Source organism: Rhinatrema bivittatum, chromosome 2 (assembly GCF_901001135.1).
Source record: "Rhinatrema bivittatum chromosome 2, aRhiBiv1.1, whole genome shotgun sequence".
In the NCBI taxonomy this organism is placed as follows: Eukaryota; Metazoa; Chordata; class Amphibia; order Gymnophiona; family Rhinatrematidae; genus Rhinatrema; species Rhinatrema bivittatum.
In genome coordinates, this window is record NC_042616.1 from 34,609,740 (window position 1) to 34,629,419 (window position 19,680).

A 19,680-nucleotide genomic window follows, 5' to 3' on the forward strand; every position below is an offset into this window, starting at 1 on the left:
GCCTCTGGAAGCTGGGGCTGTGGAAGTCAATCCCTGGATCTCTTGCGGTGACCTCTGGACTCCACTCCCGGGGGGGATGCTGGGAGCAGTATGCAGATGAGCCTTCCGGTTCCTCCTCTACTCTGAATCTACTCCGCCGAGTCCATGGCCTTGGCAACCTGTAGCGCTTGGAGGTGGACCCTTGTCCTGGGACAGTAGGGGATGGCTCCCTAGTCGGACCCAGGAAGCTCCTGTCACCAGGGGGCGGAGCACAAGAGGAGACAGAGGCTAGCTGGAGCCTCACCACTGGAAGTCTGAGGTCCCCTCCGGGTGGAGCCCGTAGGGACCCAGGACGCCTGGACTTAGGTGGGCCTCGCAGGTTCTCCCAGAGAGGAAGTTCAGAGGTGTGCCCAAGATTAAGGGTGCGTGGTCGATGTCTGGATTGGAAGTCTTGCGGAAGCTAAGGATGGCCAGAACAGAGTCTGCGATGACAAGGCTAGGAGAAGAGCCAGGCTCAAGGAGACGTGGTCAGGAATAGCAGGGATCAAGATCCAGAGGTCAGTCCAAGAGTAGTCAATCAAGCAGGGGTCAGGTTCCAGAGAGTAGACGTAGACGAGGAGCAGGCAGAGATCAGGTCCAGGCAGCAATCAACGTAGTCAAGAACAGGCAGAGGTCAGTACCAGAGAATCAGTCCGAGAGGTACTACCTGGGGAAACGTAGGAGAAGACAGACGTTGGAACTGGGCAGGCGCGCGCCTAGGGGCGGGGCTGACGTCACGGAGGGTGTTGCGCCTCGGTGTGAGGATGGGCGTGTTGAGGAAGGCCCGGCGACCGCTGTCGCAGGACACCGAGGCCTCGTAGAACTTGCAGCCTCTGCTGGAGAGGCCGACCCCGGACCAGCAGAGGAGTTAGCGGGGTAAGATGACCCATGCACGGGCCGAGCACAGACAGGGCGCGCAACAATTTCTGACCACAGCTTACTTTCCAGCCCTACTACATTATCTAACTTTTGCTGTACACCTTTAGGTAATGTTTTTCTTAATGCTTGGTAAAACAGAGGTAACATACCAGGCTGATTCATCTTTTAAATCTAATCACATGGGAAGACAAAGACAGCTACCGGATACCGTTTCATGTCTAACTAAAGTAGGAAACTACTGTGAGTATTTTATCTAACTTAAAAAGAAAGAAATCCTATTCTGTTCTAACCACGTGATTTTTTTAATCCATTAAACAAAGAAAGCCAAAAGCAGAAAAATAAAAAGGAAACTTCTCTCATCTCTATCAGATCTCTGTTTTAAACAATTACAAGTATCTGCTTATTCAAAGAGCAAGGCACTCAGAAACTAACTGCATGTGTCCACTCATTCTGCTATACAGGTTCTTTTCCTAAATAAACAGTATCTATAGTATTTCATTACATACAGATATCTAGCGGGCATTCCAGTCTGATTCAGGACCCAAACAGATATTATATGCAGAGAAAAGGGACAAGAGAGCCTCAAAGCCGTTTACCTTCCTTACCTATCTCACATGCAAGTATTTATTAACCCATCGTTTAAAGAAACCATACCTTATTAGTTTCTGCCCAAATTCAATGCTAGCCATCCAGAGAAAGCCGACGAAACCAAACTTTCTTAAAGAATCTACTAAATTAAATTCACTTTCTGTAACATTTCTCCACAACTATAATTCCTTATCAGTCTGTTTATAACTTTCAAACAAAAAAGCAATTCATTTAAACCACCACTGTTTCACCTGCGCATAAGAATCACCTTGAGCTTCACATACCTCCCACTTTCTCTTACCTTCCAAGACAGTTAACTCTCCAGCTCCCAGGGCCCTTTCAAGTTCTGAAACTGCCATAACACTTGTAATGCAGACCCCACTCGCTGCAATGCGTTACACCATGGCAGCGATCAGACATATACAGAAAACCAGATTCCAAACTATACTTTTCCAAAAACTTTCCTTTTTTATGCTCCTCTAATAATCCCACAGCCCTGCAAGCATGGCAAGGACTTAAAACAAAAGGACTAACTGTTGCTGTTTTAAACCTCTTTGTATTGTTTTACAGTACAAATTTATTAACAAATATACAGACAAATAAATCAAAATCACTCTTAATAAGTTTTCATTAAGTATACTAACAATAATCTACAAGTGGGCGTCCCCACAGCAGATCAAAATGAATAGTGCACTTTTATTTACAATTGGCCAAAGAAAATCTTTTACTTGTTAACTAGAAAATTAAACTTACAAGTTTATTTTATTTGTTTTTTTATATACCGATACTCAACTAGAGTCACTGGTGTACATATAACAAAAAAGTTACAAATGTTACATTATAATAATCATAACAGTGAGAAGATTAAATGTAAAAAGAGAAGGAAAAATAAAATGTGTGAAAAAGAAGTAATGAGAAATAGTTTAAATGAGATTAGATTAGAAGAATAATACGATTTATCATGTTGAGTATGCTTTTTGAAAAAGCCATATTTTCAGTTCTTTTTTAAAAGATTGTGAAGAAGGCTCAAGTCTTAAATCAATTGGTAGGGAATGCCATAGTATTGGGCCAGGAATTGAGAAGGAACGTTGTCTTGTTGAGATGAGATGGTATCTTTTAGGAGAGGGAATTTCGAGGAGGCCAGTGTTTGTGGAACGTAAAGGTCTTATTGATGATTGAAAAGTGAGTGTTGTATCCATCCAGTTAGACTTATTGTATAAGGCTTTATGAATAAGATATAAAGTCTTTATGTATAAGGCTTTATGAATAAGATATAAAGTCTTGTATTGTATTCTATAAAATATTGGTAGCCAGTGTAGAAATTTGAGTACTGAGGAAATGTGATCTGACCTTTAGTGATTACTGAGTAATCTTGCAGCAGCATTTTGTAAAAGCTGAAGAGGAGTAATGGAAGAGGCAGGTAATCCAAGGAGTAATGTATTACAATAATTGATTATGTACGCCTGATTAAATACTTACAAACAGATCTGTCATCCTCTACCGCAGTGGGGGGCACTCTCTCTTCTGTCTTCTGGGTATCACTTTAATAAACAGTCATCCATAAATCTTCTGTTCCTGGGAATTACTATGCAATAAGCAAAACATCCAGAAATATTTATCTGGATAACTTCCTTCGGACGAGAGCCAATTAATGTCCGACTACCAGAGTTAAGTCTGAGCCTGTCCAGCAGATTCAGATGCAAGACTGCCCAATGCACGGTGGCCATCAGGTCCCTGTTCGGGCACCAAAATGTTAAGCGCCAAGCCATTCTTTATGACACTTATATCCAAGGATACAAGAACACTTAGATTTTGTAGAAAGTATAATTTTTTTATTGATCAATTTAAGTATTCTTGGGAGATGCTGATACCATTTCTCTAACAAACTGATCACCAGCATCTCATCGTATACATGAACTGATCCTTCTTTTATACAATATAGTACTAGGTTAGAAATTCTAAGAGTGCGTGACTACCCAGAGAATAATTTATATTGATTGTCATGTCAACAGCATGATTTGATTATCCATAAACTACGCTGATTATTTCTCCAAGGTGGGGCCCATTTACCATCACTCTTTAGACAGTCCTTTGTTCTTTTAGAATCTTGTTGGTCAGGGCAATTAACACATCTTAGGCTGTGTTTACAGATGCCACTGTAGTGATAGTCTAGCCTGAAGTTCCGACCGTTTTCTTCTGCTTTTGTGACCCTATAATTAGGCATCATAAAGTGTCGCCAGCTTCAGCTGCCGTCCAAGTGTCCTTGGAATTCCTCCAGGTCAGGCTCAGTAAAGCATTTGAAGTTCACATACCCAAGAAGGCTAAGATAGCAGAAGATTCTGGGTCACTTGTCTTCTCCATGTTGGTCTCCAGCTCAGGCACACATATCAAGTGTGGAAGCAATTTTTCACTGCAAGATATGGCACATCTGATTGATTTGGGGTATTCAGTGGATTGGCATGACTCAGCTTCTCCTTCTGGCAGGGGATCTTGTCCCAACTGAAATCAACATTAGTGTTGTGACATTGTCTCAGTGGAAGGAATGAGTGATTGTATGGGTGTGAGTTCTGGATGCAGAGTGGTAAGCACTACATGAGTGTGAGTGTGACTGTTGGACGAGATGTTTACAATGTGCCTGTATTAAAGATTTCTGAGTGGGTGAAGGAAGAATGACTAAACAATGTGTTTTGAAACAAACCATCTTTATACTTCATTAGTAGCAGTAGTTGTTGCTTAGCTGAGATTTAATTTAGGTACTATGAACAGGATCACCACGTGAATTCAGCAAGACTTGGTGAGAAAGATTTACTCTAATCACTACAACTCATTCTCTCCCATGTAGATCCTTTCATGCCTTTTCATTTCTGATTTCCAGATAAAACTTGCATCATGCTTATCAAAAGTAATTGGTTTTTCTCCCGAGTGGATCCATTCATGTCTTTTCAGTTTTGATGTCTCACTGAAGCTTTTATCACACTCAGAGCATGTAATTAGTTTCTCTCCCCATGTGGATTCTTTCATGCCTTTTCAATTTCCATTTGAAATGAACCTTTTATCACATACTGCGCATGTAAATGGTTTCTCTCCTGTGTGAATCATTTGAAGCCTTTTCAGTTTGGGTTTACAACTGAAGCTTTATCACATTCAGTGCATGTAAAAGATGTTTCTCCGGTGTGGATCCTTTCATGCTTTTTCAATTCTGATTTCCAGCTGAAGCTTTTATCACACTCTGTGCAAAAAAAGGCTTCTCCCCTGTGTGGATCCTTCCATGCTTTTTCAGTTGTGATTTCTCAATGAACCTCTTATTACACACTGTGCATGTAAATGGTTTCTCTCCTGTGTGGATCCTTTCATGTGCTTTCAAATTGGCTTTGTGTGTGAAACTTTTGTCACACTCAGTGCATGTAAATGGTTTTTCTCCTGTGTGGATCCTTTTATGTGCTTTCAAAGAGGATTTGAGAGTGAACCTTTTGTCACACTCAGTGCATGTAAATGGTTTTTCTCCTGTGTGGTTCCTTTCATGTGCTTTCAAAGAGGATTTGCGGGTGAAACATTTGTCACACTCAGTGCATGTAAATGGTTTCTCTCCCGTGTGGATCCTTTCATGTGCTTTCAAATGGGATTTGCGGGTGAAACCTTTGTCACACTCCATGCATGTTAATAGCTTCTTTCCTCTGTGGATCCGTTTATGCATTTTCAGTTCTGATTTCTCAATGAAGCTTTTATCACATTTTGTGCATGTAAAATGTTTCACGTCCCTGTGTTTTCTTTCATGCTGTTTCAGTTTTGATTTCTTACAAAAACTTGTATCACACTCACTGCATGTAAATGGATTCTCAGAATGGATCCTTTTATACCATTTCAGTTCTGATTCATAATTGAAGCTTTTATCACAAACAGTTAATGTTTTCCCTGCTGTATACAACCTATGATGCTTTTTCATTTTTGATTTCCAAGTGAAGCTTTTATCACAGTCCGTACATGTAAATTGCTTTTCTCCCATATGGATCGGTTGGTGTATTTTAAGTTGTGATGCATAAAGGGAGCTTTTATTACATTCACTAGCAGGAAATATTTTCTCTCTTGAATTAATCTTCTGCTGAACTTTTAATATTACTTTACTTGCCCATTCATTATCTGAAAAGGGTCTCAACCCAGTCTGTTCTCTCAGATGTCTACTTTGCGCACAGAGAGTCACATTCTCAATGGAATCTCCTGCTGGATTTCTCAGCCTTTCCTCTGACTTGCACTCATTCCAGTACTTTTCCCCCAAGTCACAACATGGGCAGGTGTTTCCTCTCTCTTCCCCTGCTACAGTTTTAGTCACTTCCAGATGTTTAGTGGGGTCCTCAGGATGCATCTCCTCGTACCTTCTCTTGGATTCATCGATCTCTGGATAAGAAAACAAAGGACAGACATTACTTGATGTGAGGGAGACTCACAGTGACAATGGGCTGGGTTTTCTCAGCATTAACAGACACCTCAGAGAGAACAGGAGTGTAAGGCAGCTGCATCACCTCCTTTCTGCAGCATTCTGGCATGAACGAGAGCACATTGCTGGATCTCAGTGCAGGATGAAGCTGAGGGCTGATCATGCAAACACAGGTTTATGTAACTCAGTTGCATATGGTGACATTTATAGCAGGGGAATCAGTCTCACCTCCAGCCACCCCCAGACACCAGCAGTCTTACTTCAGTTCCTCTCCCCTCCCACACCACCTCCCCCCAAGGATCCTGCAGTCTCACTCCCTCAACCCCTTCTCCCAAGACAGAGATGATATCTGGAATCCTCATGGCATTACGCCCATTTTAACATGTATTAGGTGTGGTCCTATCCCTCAGAGAGGCTTGAATAAGGAATTACAATATAATAAACCTCCCCTACCAAACAGTACTCAAGCAACAACAATCCTGTCTATGAAAAAGCAACAATGCAAATATTACATCAGGCCCACCAAAGCTCCTCCTGTTAGGAAAACAGAATAGGTCAGGCTGCCTAAAAATATAGGTAAAATGAAAACACACGTATCTAAAAATATTGTACAAAAGTTTCTGAAACTACATAGGTCCCTTCTTCAGATGTCAGATCAGAGACATTCACAAGGCAGGCCCTACAATGTCTCAATAGCTACAGTACCAAAGCAACACTAACTCCCAGGACCTAAACAGTTACCACCATACCCAGGAAAGAGCAGCACTGCAAATATTACAACAGGCCCCTGAGATCCTAGAAGGAATAGCCTCCTACCCCCTACCCATGGATCCACGTAGGCCTAGAAGCTAGCTCCAAGTCTACACCCAGCCCATTCTTCTGATATACTGTCCTCAGGTCTAGAAATAAGGACCACACTCACTAATTTGGTATAGAGGGCTGATATTGCAGATTCCCACGTAGCGGCCTCTACCAGAATCGGTGCACACGAGCTGGTAACCAGTGTGTTGACTATTCATCTTCTAATATCTGGATTGTTCACACTCACCATCCCTTCAACTACAGCAATTGCTCTCCCTAGCCATACTGCAATATCCCTAATATTGGTGGGTGCTGAGCCAATCACAGCCCTTATCTGAGTTACCAGTAATGTAGCCATTACAGCTGGTGCAGCAGCAGGTCTCATTGCTGCCAGCCCAATGTGGTCTTGACCATCGGACAAATACAAGACTTTAGGGGCTCTTTTCTTAATTATCTAGGTATTATAGAAGGGCAGGGTTAAGCCCTATATTATGGCTCAGTTATTTAGGAGTTGGCAGGCTTTCCAAGTAGTAGGAGATGGAGAGAATGTTACTTTTAGAATTCAACATGCAAGGTGGGGTCCAGGAGAACGACAGGTAACCAAGGAAGTACCTACTCTTACTAGCACCCAACAGCCTCCAGTTCAATTACAAAACACCGCCCCCTGGAGAATCCTGGAGATGCAGGTTGTCAGAAATAATTCTATGATAATTACTGCTATGGCACTGGCTGTATCAGGATGGACGGGAGCAGCTTTAGATCTTCCTGCCTCTATTAACAGATACAGTCTGGTCCCAAAGTGATTCCCCAGCCACGCCCACTGAAGTGGCGGACTTAAATCCAATGTTGGGATGGCAACCCTGAATATTCCCCATATATCTGAAACTCCCTGAGGACTCTAGGGAGTGGTATGAGAGGGTCAGATGTATGAATGCCAATGTCATCTGCCAAGACAGTTAGCTTAAACTTTCTTTTCCTAAAGGAATACCCGAATCTCACCATGATTACGTATAACGCACAAAAAGGGATCGAAGGATACAAGAAATAGCAACGGAGAAAGGGGACATCCTTGTTTACTACCTCACAGTAAGGAGATCTCTTCTGACACGATTCCATTAATTCGAACCGAAGGTGTGTCAGATTTATTTATTTATTTAAAAACTTTTCTATACCGTCACTAAGTTAGGTACCATCATAACGGTTTACAATAAGGCACAAATATTAATATTGGAAAAGATTATGAATTCTATCATTATACATGTGCCAAGACTTTACGGTAACAAAGTAGTTAGAAAAACTCATAATTGGATGTGTTATGTTATGTCCGTTTATTTTGAGCGGGAATAAAAGAGAAACTATGTCATCTTATTCTAGATATTTGAGATTAAAGATTAAAATAGAATATGTACCCGTGTTGATTTGGGTAGTGTGTTTAGGGTGTGCTGCCAATCGCTTTTCTTTTTCCCAGTGTTCTACTCTCCTTTCTCTTTCTTGTATGCCTGTTTGAATAACCATGTTTTTAACTGCTTTCTGAAGGTTTTGATGTCTCTTTGTAAGCGGATCTCGACGGGCATGGAGTTCCATAGCATAGGACCTGCTAAGGAGAGTGCTCTTTCCCTTACTTGGGTTAGTTTGGCTGTTTTGATTGAGGGGATGGACAGTAAAGCTTTATTAGCTGATCTCAGGTTTCTATTAGGGACGTGTATGTGGAGGGCTGTATTCAGCCAATCAGCATTTTCATTATGTATTAGCTTATGTATTGTACAAAGGGTTTTATACTGTATTCTTTGCTCGATGGGTAACCAGTGTACTTCATCAGGGTTCCGTGATGTGGTCTCTTTTACTTTTACCAGTCAGAATTCTGGCGGCCGTGTTCTGCATTATTTGGAGTGGTCTAATTGTTGTGTATGGTAAACCAAGTAGGAGGGCATTACAGTAATCCATGCTTGCGAAAATAAGAGCTTGTAACACTGAACGGAAGTTACTTGTTGTCAGTAGAGGTTTTAGTCTTCTGAGGGTCATGAGTTTGGCGTATCCTTCCCTTACTTTTAATGATATGTGTTGTTTTAGGTTCAGTTCTGTGTCAGTTATTACTCCGAGGTTTCTCACTTTCTCAGTTTAATTTTTTGGTTGTTTTTGAGTGTGATAGGGTTTTGGATGATTTCAATGTTTTTGCGTTCCAAGAGTAGGAATTCTGTTTTCTCTATGTTAATCACTAGTTCCATCTGGTTCAGTAATTGTTTGATGATATCCAGATACATATTAGCTATGTTCAGGGTCTTTTCGATTGTATCATCAATGGGTAAGATTATTTGGATATCATCAGCGTAAATGTAGTGTGAGATGTTTAGACCAGCTAGAAGGTGACAAAGTGGTAGTAGGTATATGTTGAATAGGGTGGCCGATAAAGCTGATCCCTGTGGGACTCCAGTTTGAAGTTTTATTTTATTTGACATTACATCTTTTATCTGCACTTGGTAGTATCTGTTGTCTAGGTATGATTGGAACCATTTGATTGTTTTATTACCTAAGCCTATTTCTTCTAATCTATTTAGTAGGATGTTATGATTTACAGTATCAAATGCTGCTGATAGGTCAAGCATCATTTACAGTATCAAATGCTGCTGATAGGTCAAGCATCATTTACAGTATCAAATGCTGCTGATAGGTCAAGCATCATTAGGATGTACCGCTTCCCGCTGTCAAAGCCTCTCATGCTGTTATCTGTTACGGCAAGCAGTAGCGTTTCAGTACTGTAGTTTTTGCGAAAGCCATGTTGTGATGGATATAGGATATTGTTATTCTCTAAATGTTCAGCGAGCTGTTTTTGTATGGATTTTTCTATTAATTTTGCGATTAGTGGTAAGTTTGATACTGGCCTATAATTGTTCAGAATGTTTGGATCACTGTAAAACTTTAAGAAAATGGCTCTCCGACCCATAATGCTGCAGAATTTCCATTCTACAAGAAGGGGAGAGATAATGGATGCCCTTCAAAGCTGTGATACTGCAGCTAATGCTCACTAACGTACGGGCTGGTGGTCGCCTGAGCACCAGTGATCATCAGAGGGTATGGTTTGATATAGCAAATAGGATACAGAGAAGTCACGCAGAGATCTGTGCACTGAATTTCAAAAATATGGACTTAGTCAAAATGGGGACAAACTTGGAAGAAGAACTAGAGGACTGGGAGAAAATGGGCGAGGTAGGACACCGGTGGGCCAAGCTAGAAGGAGCCATTACAAAGGCAACTAATCTCTCGCGTCTGAAAAGTACCCAAATGTAAGAGAAAAAAGGACAAGGCTGAAAAAAATAAAGGCAAAAAGAACAGCGTTCAAGAAGTACAAAGGATCCCAAGCAGAGAAACACAGGGAAGAAAGAATACCTGGTGAAACAGAGAGAGAAATCAGGAAAGTAAGGTATCAGGAGCCCTCTTAGTTGGGCACAAAATAAATTAAAGTATTTGGGAATTCAAATGACTACAGATAAATCAATGCTCTATCCTGCTAACGTACGACCTCTATTTACAGAAATTCAATCCTAGTTGCAAGCTTACATTCTTTGACAGAAGTGCTTTATATTAAAGGGTACAGAAGTGCTTTATATTAAAGGGTAACATTCCCTAGGTGTTGTACAAACTGCAAACGGCTCCATCTTGGAGCCCTAATAAAGACACAGTGGATATAAAATCTTTACTCGTGCATTTCTTCAGGCGGGGAAAGAGAACTAGGATTAGTTGTGATAAATTGATACGTCCCAAACTATATGGGGGGGGGGGGGGGGTCTTAGTGTACTTGAGATCAGGTTTTACAATGTAGCCTGCGAATTACAGTTTTATGGGAGTGGTTCACTCCTATCTATGCATTTTGTACCCCTAATTTAGTGACTGCATAAGAACATAAGAACATGCCATACTGGGTCAGACCAAGGGTCCATCAAGCCCAGCATCCTGTTTCCAACAGTGGCCAATCCAGGCCACAAGAACCTGGCAAGTACCCAAAAACTAAGACTATTCCATGTAACCATTGCTAATGTCAGTGGCTATTCTCTAAGTGAACTTAATAGCAGGTAATGGACTTCTCCTCCAAGAACTTATCCAATCCTTTTTTAAACACAGCTATACTAACTGCACTAACCACATCCTCTGGCAACAAATTCCAGAGTTTAATTGTGCGTTGAGTAAAAAAGAACTTTCTCCGATTAGTTTTAAATGTGCCCCATGCTAACTTCATGGAGTGCCCCCTAGTCTTTCTAATATCCGAAAGAGTAAATAACCGATTCACATCTACCCGTTCTAGACCTCTCATGATTTTAAACACCTCTATCATATCCCCCCTCAGCCGTCTCTTCTCCAAGCTGAAAAGTCCTAACCTCTTTAGTCTTTCCTCATAGTGGAGCTGTTCCATCCCCTTTATCATTTTGGTAGCCCTTCTCTGTACCTTCTCCATCGCAATTATATCTTTTTTGAGATGCGGTGACCAGAATTGTACACAATATTCAAGGTGCGGTCTCACCATGGAGCGATACAGAGACATTATGACATTTTCTGTTTTATTCACCATTCCTTTTCTAATAATTCCCAACATTGTTTGCTTTTTTGACTGCCGCAGCACACTGAACCGACGATTTCAATGTGTTATCCACTATGATGCCTAGATCTCTTTCTTGGGTGGTAGCTCATAATATGGAACCTAACATTGTGTAACTACAGCAAGGGTTATTTTCCCCTATATGCATCACCTTGCACTTGTCCACATTAAATTTCATCTGCCATTTGGATGCCCAATTTTCCAGTCTTATAAGATCTTCCTGCAATTTATCACAATCTCCTTCGGGCCGATACAGTAAAGTCCTCGGGAGAGCGGACGAACGCTCGCTCTCCTGGTGCGCGCACGCACCGGCTCTTTGCCGGTGCGCGCGATTCTCTATTTAAATTAGGTGACGCGGTAGATCCGGGTAAAAGGAGGCGCTAGGGACACTAGCGCGTCCCTAGCGCCTCCTTTTTGACAGGAGCGGCAGCTGTCAGCGGGTTTGACAGCCGACGCTCAATTTTACCGGTGTCGGTTCTCAAGCCCGCTGACAGCCACGGGCTCGGAAACCGGACGCCGGCAAAATTGAGCGTCCAGTTTTCGGCCCGACAGCTGCGGGCCGAATTCAAAATTTATTTATTTATTTATTTATTACTTTTTGGGACCTCTGACTAAATATCGCTATGATATTAAGTCGGAGAGTGCTCAGAAAAGCAGTTTTTTACTGCTTTTCTGCGCACTTTCCTGGTGCCGGAAGAAATTAGCGCCGACCCTAAGGTCGGCGCTAATTTCTGAAAGTAAAATGTGCGGCTTGGCTGCACATTTTACTTTCTGTATCCCGTGCGCATACCTGATAGGGCCATCAACATGCATTTGTATGTTGAGGGTGCTATTAGGTGCCACGGGTTGGACGCGCGTTTTCCTCCCCTTACTGAATAAGGGGTAAGGGAAAACGCGCATCCAGAGCAGGCTGACAGTGCGCTCCATCGGAGCCAGTCTATGTGCTTTCATTGGCCGGAGCGCCCAAATCGACGGGCGCTCCGGCCAACGAAAGAACGCTCCGCTTCGCTCGTGCCGGAGAGGGCACTTCACGCCGAGCCAGGAGAACCGGGACCTGCGCAGGGGGAGGGGGGAGGAACGTTGCAAGCCGGATGGAGCCCTAGCTGTTGTACTGCTGTTGCCGAGCCAGGAGAACCGGGACCTGCGCGGGGGGGACCGCTGCGAACCGCTTTCGCCACCGGCTGCCCCCTCCGGAGGGCGGCAGAGAAGGGAAGGGGCTGAAAAGCAACAAAAGGTAAGTTGGCACATGTCGAGCCGCTTCGGGAGGAGGTGATTTTCGGTTTTTAGGTTTTCATGGGTTAAAGTTGGGATCCACTTCCTGGTACCCGTCATTTCAAATGTCATTTGAAATGACAGGTACCAGCAAACCCAGGATACTGTATAGGTGCTGTATTAAGCGCCTATACAGTAAAATGGGTGGCGCGGGCCTAACGCTTCGCCTAACGCTTTGCATACGCGGCTTGCATTTGCAAGCAATTTAAATAGAGTATCGAGCGGTATGTGATCAGAACAGTGCGTGGGGCAAACGAGGGTGCGCCCAGCACTGCCGCACTCTAACGCGGCCTTACTGTATCGACCCGAGAATAAGCATTCCTAAATAGCCATGTTTTGACTTCCTTCTTGAAAGATTTTAGGTTTGGTTGCAAAAGGTAGGGAGTTCAATATTTTTGGACTTGCTAGAAAGATTGCCCTATCTCTTACTTGAGTTAGCTGTGCAGATCTTACTGAGGGGATAGATAACAGACCTTTGTTGGCTGAGCGTAAGTTCCGTTATGAAATGTGTATTTTGATAGCAGTATTAAGCCAGTCTGTCTGTTCTCCATAGATGAGTTTATGAAGAACTGTTAAGATCACTCATTGTTCATTATCTGCTGATTATAAGCAGGCTTGGACGTCTTTTTACAATCTTTTGACCATATCGCTTATAGACAGCTTACAGAAACTAGGATTCTGCATGCAAAGAACATATTGTTTGTAAAATGTTCTTTGATTTGTTTTGGAATGAATGATAGATGTGTGCGTGTCCTGTCCTGTTTTTTGTGGACGTTTGCATCCTTATATATTTTCATGTTAAAACAGTCTTGAAACATGATGTTTACCTGTAGCCATAAAGAAGATATTTTCATGTTTCACGCGATAAACCCCTATTGTACGCGAAAAGGGACTTTTCGCGTGCGCTAGGATGCAAATAAGATGGAGGGGAGGAGTTGGGGAGAGGAGTTGGGGAGAGGAGTCGGGGCGGAGCACGGCGCAATTGGCGCCTACGAAAGGATTGAGCCCAAGCCTGAGATCGTGCGGAAGGGTGTCTCTGACCAGGGACGACGGCCTATTCTGATGAAAACGCCGCTGTCCCCTAAAGCGAGAGCGAGAAGGAAAGGCAGTCCTGGAAGCTCTAGACCTATCCTCTGGGAGCTTTCGCAGCTTGTTTTTCCCCAGGGACTTTATCATCTGTTCCAGATCCTCCCCCGAATAAAAATTTTCCTTTAAAGGGGAAAGTTCCCAACTGGGATTTTGACGAAGTGTCCGCCGACTAGTTGCGGAGCCAGAGCAGCCTCCTAGCGGAAACCGCTGACACCATGGATCGAGAGACCACCCGAAGAAGATCATACAAGGTATCCGCACTATAGGCCACTGCTGCTTCCAAACGCTGCGCGCCTGCTCTGCTTCTGGGGGAGAAAGATCCCTTGCGCTGAGGAGTTGTTGAGCCCTCCTCAGGCTTGCTCGCTGCATTAAACTGCTACACCTAGCTGCCCTGACTCCAAGAGCTGAGACTTCAAAACTTCTTTTCAGATGGACCTCAAGTTTCCGGTCCTGGAGGTCCTTAAGCGTCGCCGCTCCCTTAACAGGGATAGTCATCCTTTTGGTGACCGCAGACACCGAAGCGTCCACATTCGGAACTTTAAGGAGCTGCACAGACTCTTCCGGTAAAGGATACGGTTTGTCCATGGCTCGCCCTATGCGCAGGTTCGCCTCCGGAGTATCCCACTCTCGCAGCATAATCTGTAGAAGCACGGAATGAAAAGTGAAGGTACGCGCCGGGTCCCGCAAGCCTGCCAGGACCGGATCCACTATGCTGTCGCTTGGAAGTTCTTGAGGAGGGATGATTCCCAACTCATTCAGCACATGGGGAATTAATGGGTCCGGCTCGTCTCTTAGAAACAGACGAAGCATGCGTGGATCATCCCCTTCCACCGGAAGATAAGCTTGAGGATCGCCGTCCTGATCCGGATCTAGCACGTCTAAAGGGTCTTGGAAACTGACCTCAGGCGGGTCAGGGGCCCCTGGATCCTGGAGGGTGCAAATTCTGTTAACGTCTTGTGCCGCCGACATCTTATGGACCTTAGGAGGCGGCGGCTCTGGGCTCTGAACGCGTGCACTGGGCATGGGTACCTCATCTGGCTGAGAGAAACTGGCTAAATAAGCCTTATGCAGAAGAAGAACAAAATCTGTGGAGAAAGGGGCTGGAGGAGCTCTAGGCCCAGCCAAGGGGGTCACTAAATCCTCCGGAGGCTCCTGCAGCAGGTTCTGAGGGTCTTCAGGACTGAGAATAGGGGGCGAAAGAGGAGAGCAAATTTCCCCTCCCCCAGCTGCCTGTGCTGCCGTGGCAGTAAAAGTATCTAAAATGGCCGCCATTCCCGCGCTCAGTAGGAACGGATCAGGCCTGCTCAAACGGGCACCCGAGGACAAAGAAGATGCAGCGGTAGCGGGGGACCAGGCCCCCCGATTTGCATGCTGACCTGGAAGTGCCTTCCCTGCCGGGGAGGCACACAGCACACATGCTGTTGTGGGAGAGTCTTGATGCAGACTCCCCGAAGGCAGCGCATCGCAATGGCCGCGGCATGGTCGGGCCCCGGAGCACAGCGTGCAAAAGTACCAAAATTGCCTGAGACTCCCCGGGAGGGAGAGCGGGAAGCCAGACGCAAGAAACCGGCAAGATGTCCGCTTTATTTATTATTTATTTATATGTTTTTAACAAGTCCCCGAGGCATGAAACGTCTCTGCAGGAAAGTAAAAAAGGGGGAGGGACCGGACCACCGGTATTCATGCCAGCCAGACACTTCTCCCAGGCACTTAGCCTACCCTACAAACCGGAGGGGGGGGGAGGGGGTCGGCGGCCTTCGTGCCGGCCCGGGAGAACTGGGAGCAGCAGGCAAGTCGCTGGTAGCTGGCGGAGGCTGCCAGCCTACCCCAAGGAGTCAGAGAAGGGAAAAAAGGAGGTGAGCAAGAGCGGTCGCAGCCGTCTGCGATCAGGCTTGGAAGAACTCAGTAACCTACAATCAAGCAGGAGCACTGAAAGGAGAGGATCACCTTGCTGGTGGCTGAAGAGAATTGGTAAGTTCTGCTTGGGGAAATTTTAGAACTTAAAAGTTGTGGGGGAGAAGTAAACTAATGGGGTATATTCTTTAATACAAAACACAAACACACTAAATAGCTAGTCAGAGGGCAGGCATAAACCAGGAGTTTGTGTGTTTTGTATTAAATAGCTAGTCGAGGGCAGGCATAAACCAGGAGTTTGTGTGTTTTACCACCAGATATTAAGAATGGACTCGTGAATACAGGGTACTCTACCAAATGGAATGGAGATCTGAAAGATTCCTTACAGTGGATGGGATAATCTGAGTACTTGTTTGAATCGGTCTGCAATGTCAGTGCATGGAAGCTGTGAACCAGTTCCCAAGTATGCTCATGGGGGCCTTTAGGGCTAAATGGATAGTTTTCGGTGTTTCTGTTTGCCTTCTTTTCACTGATAAAAGAACAACAGGGGTGGTTGTGTAGGGGAGGTCTGTGGGTCAAGGGTGGGGGTGTTGTGATATAGGGACAGGGTCAGAATGCATGATGAATCAGTGTAGTATGAATGGGGTGGGAAGATGGCGTAGAAGCAGGACAAAGAAGTGAAGAAAAAATGGAAAAGAAAAAAAAAGTATGAAGAATTTATTTCATATATTGGGAAAGGTCATTCTGGAGCTCTCCAGGAAAAGGGTTAAAATGTTATCAGTTTTTGGATTCCAGTATGTTTGTTCTTGGGCTACCCATGTGCATTTCATTTGTCTATGGAGTTGATCTCCAAGTGTGCATGTTTCAACTGTTTTTGCTTGATATCTGTTTGCACATTTACATCTCTCCAATAAAAATGATTTTAGTGACCATTTCTGAACCCTGCACCATCGCCCCTTTGCATCCTAGTTCACATTTAAATGCAACACTGCAAGTACATACATACTCTCGAGCTTCATAAAATAGCATACAAATACAGATATATGCTAATCTTACACATGAACCATTGTGTAACTCTGAAAATTACCTCCATAAAGAGAAAAAGAAGTATAGATTTTGCACATACATTAAGTGCACAAAAAAATGGCCTTCTGTGGACAGATCACGTTATGTAAATCACTCACTCTAGGGCTTTGAGTATCCAAATAGGAATAAATGACACAGACACAAGCACTGCCTGTCACAGACACCCTGTGAGTGATTCCAGAGATCTGCAGAGGAGCTTGTGAAGGGGTCTCTGCTCCTTCCACTCTCCAGCTCAGCAGTTTTACCCCGGTCCCTCTTATTCCTGCACTCACCTGAGCAGCTACTTCTCCCAGTTCCTCCTTCCTCTGATCCCGGTTCATCCCTGATGTACGGCTCTTCCCCTCGTTCAATGTGGGATATAATCTCAGGGGTGATGGTCGGGGAGCCTGTTCCTGGGGTAAGTGCACTGCATTAGGTTTCTCATAGACACTCAGCATAATATCACTGGTAATCTTTGGAGAAGAATTAAACTAAAGAAAAGAGGGATTTGGAAGAGATGATCAAATACCTTGTGGGCTGCATCAGTCTACAAGAATGGGGCATTTTCTATAGATAGAGGCTCATTCATGATTTAAGCATGACATGACATCAGATGCATGGCAATCCTACTGGGATCAGGATCCCCTGGAGTCTCTGTGCTCACTCCTGAAGAAAGCAGAGTTGCTTACCTGTAACAGGTGTTATCCCAGGACAGGAGGATATAGTCTTCACATAAGGGTGACATCATTGGATGGAGCCCTATCACTGAAAACTTTGTCAAAGTTTCTAGAAACCTTTGACTGGCACACTGAGCATGCCCAGTAAGCCATGATCCCTGAAGCCACAGGGGTCTCCCTTCAGTCTCGTTTGTAGCAATAAGTGCGAGCGAAAAATAGAAAAATAAAATAATACGCAACGAACCCAACTCCGCGGGGTGGCGAGTGGTTTCTTGAGGACTACATCCTGCTGTCCTGGGATAACACCTGTTACAGGTAAACAACTCTGCTTTATCCCAGGACAAGCAGGATGGTAGTCCTCACATATGGGTGATTAGCAAGCTACAGGCTGAGTCATATTCATAATGAACCAATAGCATACAACTTGTGCAACCGGCACAACAACTGGTGTACTGTTGGAAAAATTGAGGCAGCCTGAAATCACAGCAGGTTGGATGTGGAAGGAGTTGGTTATTATACTGGAAACAGGTTTTTCAAGACAGATTGTCCAAAGGCAGAGTCTTGTCGTCCTTCCTTATCTAAGCAGTAATGAGCTGCAAAGTGTGAAGAGAAGTCCAGGTTGCAGCTTTACAGATGTCAACAATAGGCACTGAACGATAGTGTGCTACTGAGGTTGACATGGCCCTTACTGAGTGTGCCTTTACTCGCCCCTGGAGAGGTAGGTCTGCTTTCTCATAGCAGATTCGATACAGTCTGCTAGCCAGTTGGAGAGTTTGTTTGCCCACTGCAACTCCTGGCTTGTTTTTGTCAAAAGAAAACGAAGAGTTGGGTGGATTTCTTATGGACTGCCGAGTGCACGCTTACAGTCCAAGGTGTGCAAAACCCTCTCTCCCTGGTGAGAGTGGGGCCCTGGAAAGAAAGTGGGCAAGACTATAGATTGGTTAAGGTGAAAATCTGTTACCACCTTAGGCAGGAATTTGGGGTGAGGGCGTAGGACCACTCGGTCACGTAGGAACCTCGTGTAGGGTGAGTATATGACAAGGGCTTGTATCTCACTGACTCTTTTAGCAGATGTAATGGCTACTAGAAAAACAACTTTCCATGTAAGAAATTTTACATCACAGGAATGCAAAGGTTAAAACGGAGAGTGCATGAGCCTTGCAAACACTACATTAAGGTCCCATACGGTAACTGGTAGCCGAATGGGAGGTTTAAGTTGAAGTAAGCCCCTCATAAACTGACTCACTAGGGGTTGCGCTGTTATTGGGGCATCCCCTATACCTTTATGGTACGCCGCAATGGCACTCAGGTGTACATGGACAGAAGAAGTCTGGAGACCAGAGTCTGAGAGGTGGCACAGATATTCTAATAGAGATGGAGTAGGACATGAGAAAGAGTCCATACCTTTTGGAGTGCACCACTTGGTAAATCTAGTCCACTTGAAATGGTAAGATTTACGTGTGAAAGGCTTTTGTGAAGCTACGAGAACTTGAGAGACTTGAGTTGAAAGACTAAGCAGTTGTAGGATCAAGCCTTTAACATCCAAGCCGTCAAGGCAAGGGTTTGTAGGTTCGGATGGCGTAACCTGTCTTGGTTCTGAGTAACGAGAGTGGGCGCTGTGCCCAAGTGAATTGGTTCTTTGATCGCGAGATCTAGTAGCATGGGGAACCATACTTGTCGAGGCCAATACGGGGCTATGAGGATCATTGACCCTTTGTCCTGTTGTAGCTTCACGAGAGTTTTGGCCTTGAGGGGTATCGGAGGATACGCATACAGAAGGCCTTTGTTCCAGGGGCGAGCAAAGACGTCCCTGATGAACGTTTGACGCCGGCTGTGGAGGGAGCAGAACCTTTCTACTTTGTGGTTCAGTGTGGACGCAAAGAGGTCTATGGTCGGTTGACCCCAGCGTCGAAAGATTTTGCCTGCTACACAGGGATCCAGAGACCATTCGTGGGATGGAAAGGTCGGCTGAGACTGTCCACTAGGACATTTTGCATGCCTGCTAGGTAAGTGGCTCTGAGATTCATGGAATGTGTCAGGGCCCAGGCCCAGATCTGTACTGTTTCTTGACACAGGAGATAGGAGCCTGTGCCTCCCTGTTTGTTGATGTACCACATTGCTACTGTGTTGTCTGTTTGTATCAGCACAGCCTTGTGTGAGAGACAGTCTTTGAAGGCATAAAGAGCATAAGGTATTGCTCGAAGTTCCAGAAAGTTGATTTGACACTTTTTCGAGCGGAGTCCACGTACCTTGTGTTTGAAGGTTGTTGACGTGAGCTCCCCATCCCAAGTTGCATGCATCCGTGGTCAACGTGACTTGAGGAGCCGGTTGCTGGAAAGGTAGACCAGTCTGTAAGACAGGTTGGTTTGTCCACCAGTGTAGGGAAAGACGTAACTGGTGGGTGAGCTTAGATCCAC

The 19,680-nt window shown here is 44.5% G+C and overlaps 1 protein-coding gene across 1 annotated transcript in view; it reads right to left on the bottom strand.

Moving 5' to 3' along the window:
- Positions 1-2,030: 2,030 nt before the first annotated feature.
- LOC115083786 (gastrula zinc finger protein XlCGF57.1-like) overlaps positions 2,031-19,680 on the bottom strand; it is a 48,444-nt gene continuing 30,794 nt past the window's right edge. Inside the window, exons 3-4 of the mRNA XM_029587803.1 lie at positions 16,880-16,999; positions 2,031-5,877 (exon numbers count right to left, since the gene is read on the bottom strand). Coding sequence (XP_029443663.1) covers positions 4,679-5,877; positions 16,880-16,999 — 1,319 coding nt within the window. The 3' untranslated portion in view covers positions 2,031-4,678. The remainder of the gene's footprint in view (positions 5,878-16,879; positions 17,000-19,680) is intronic.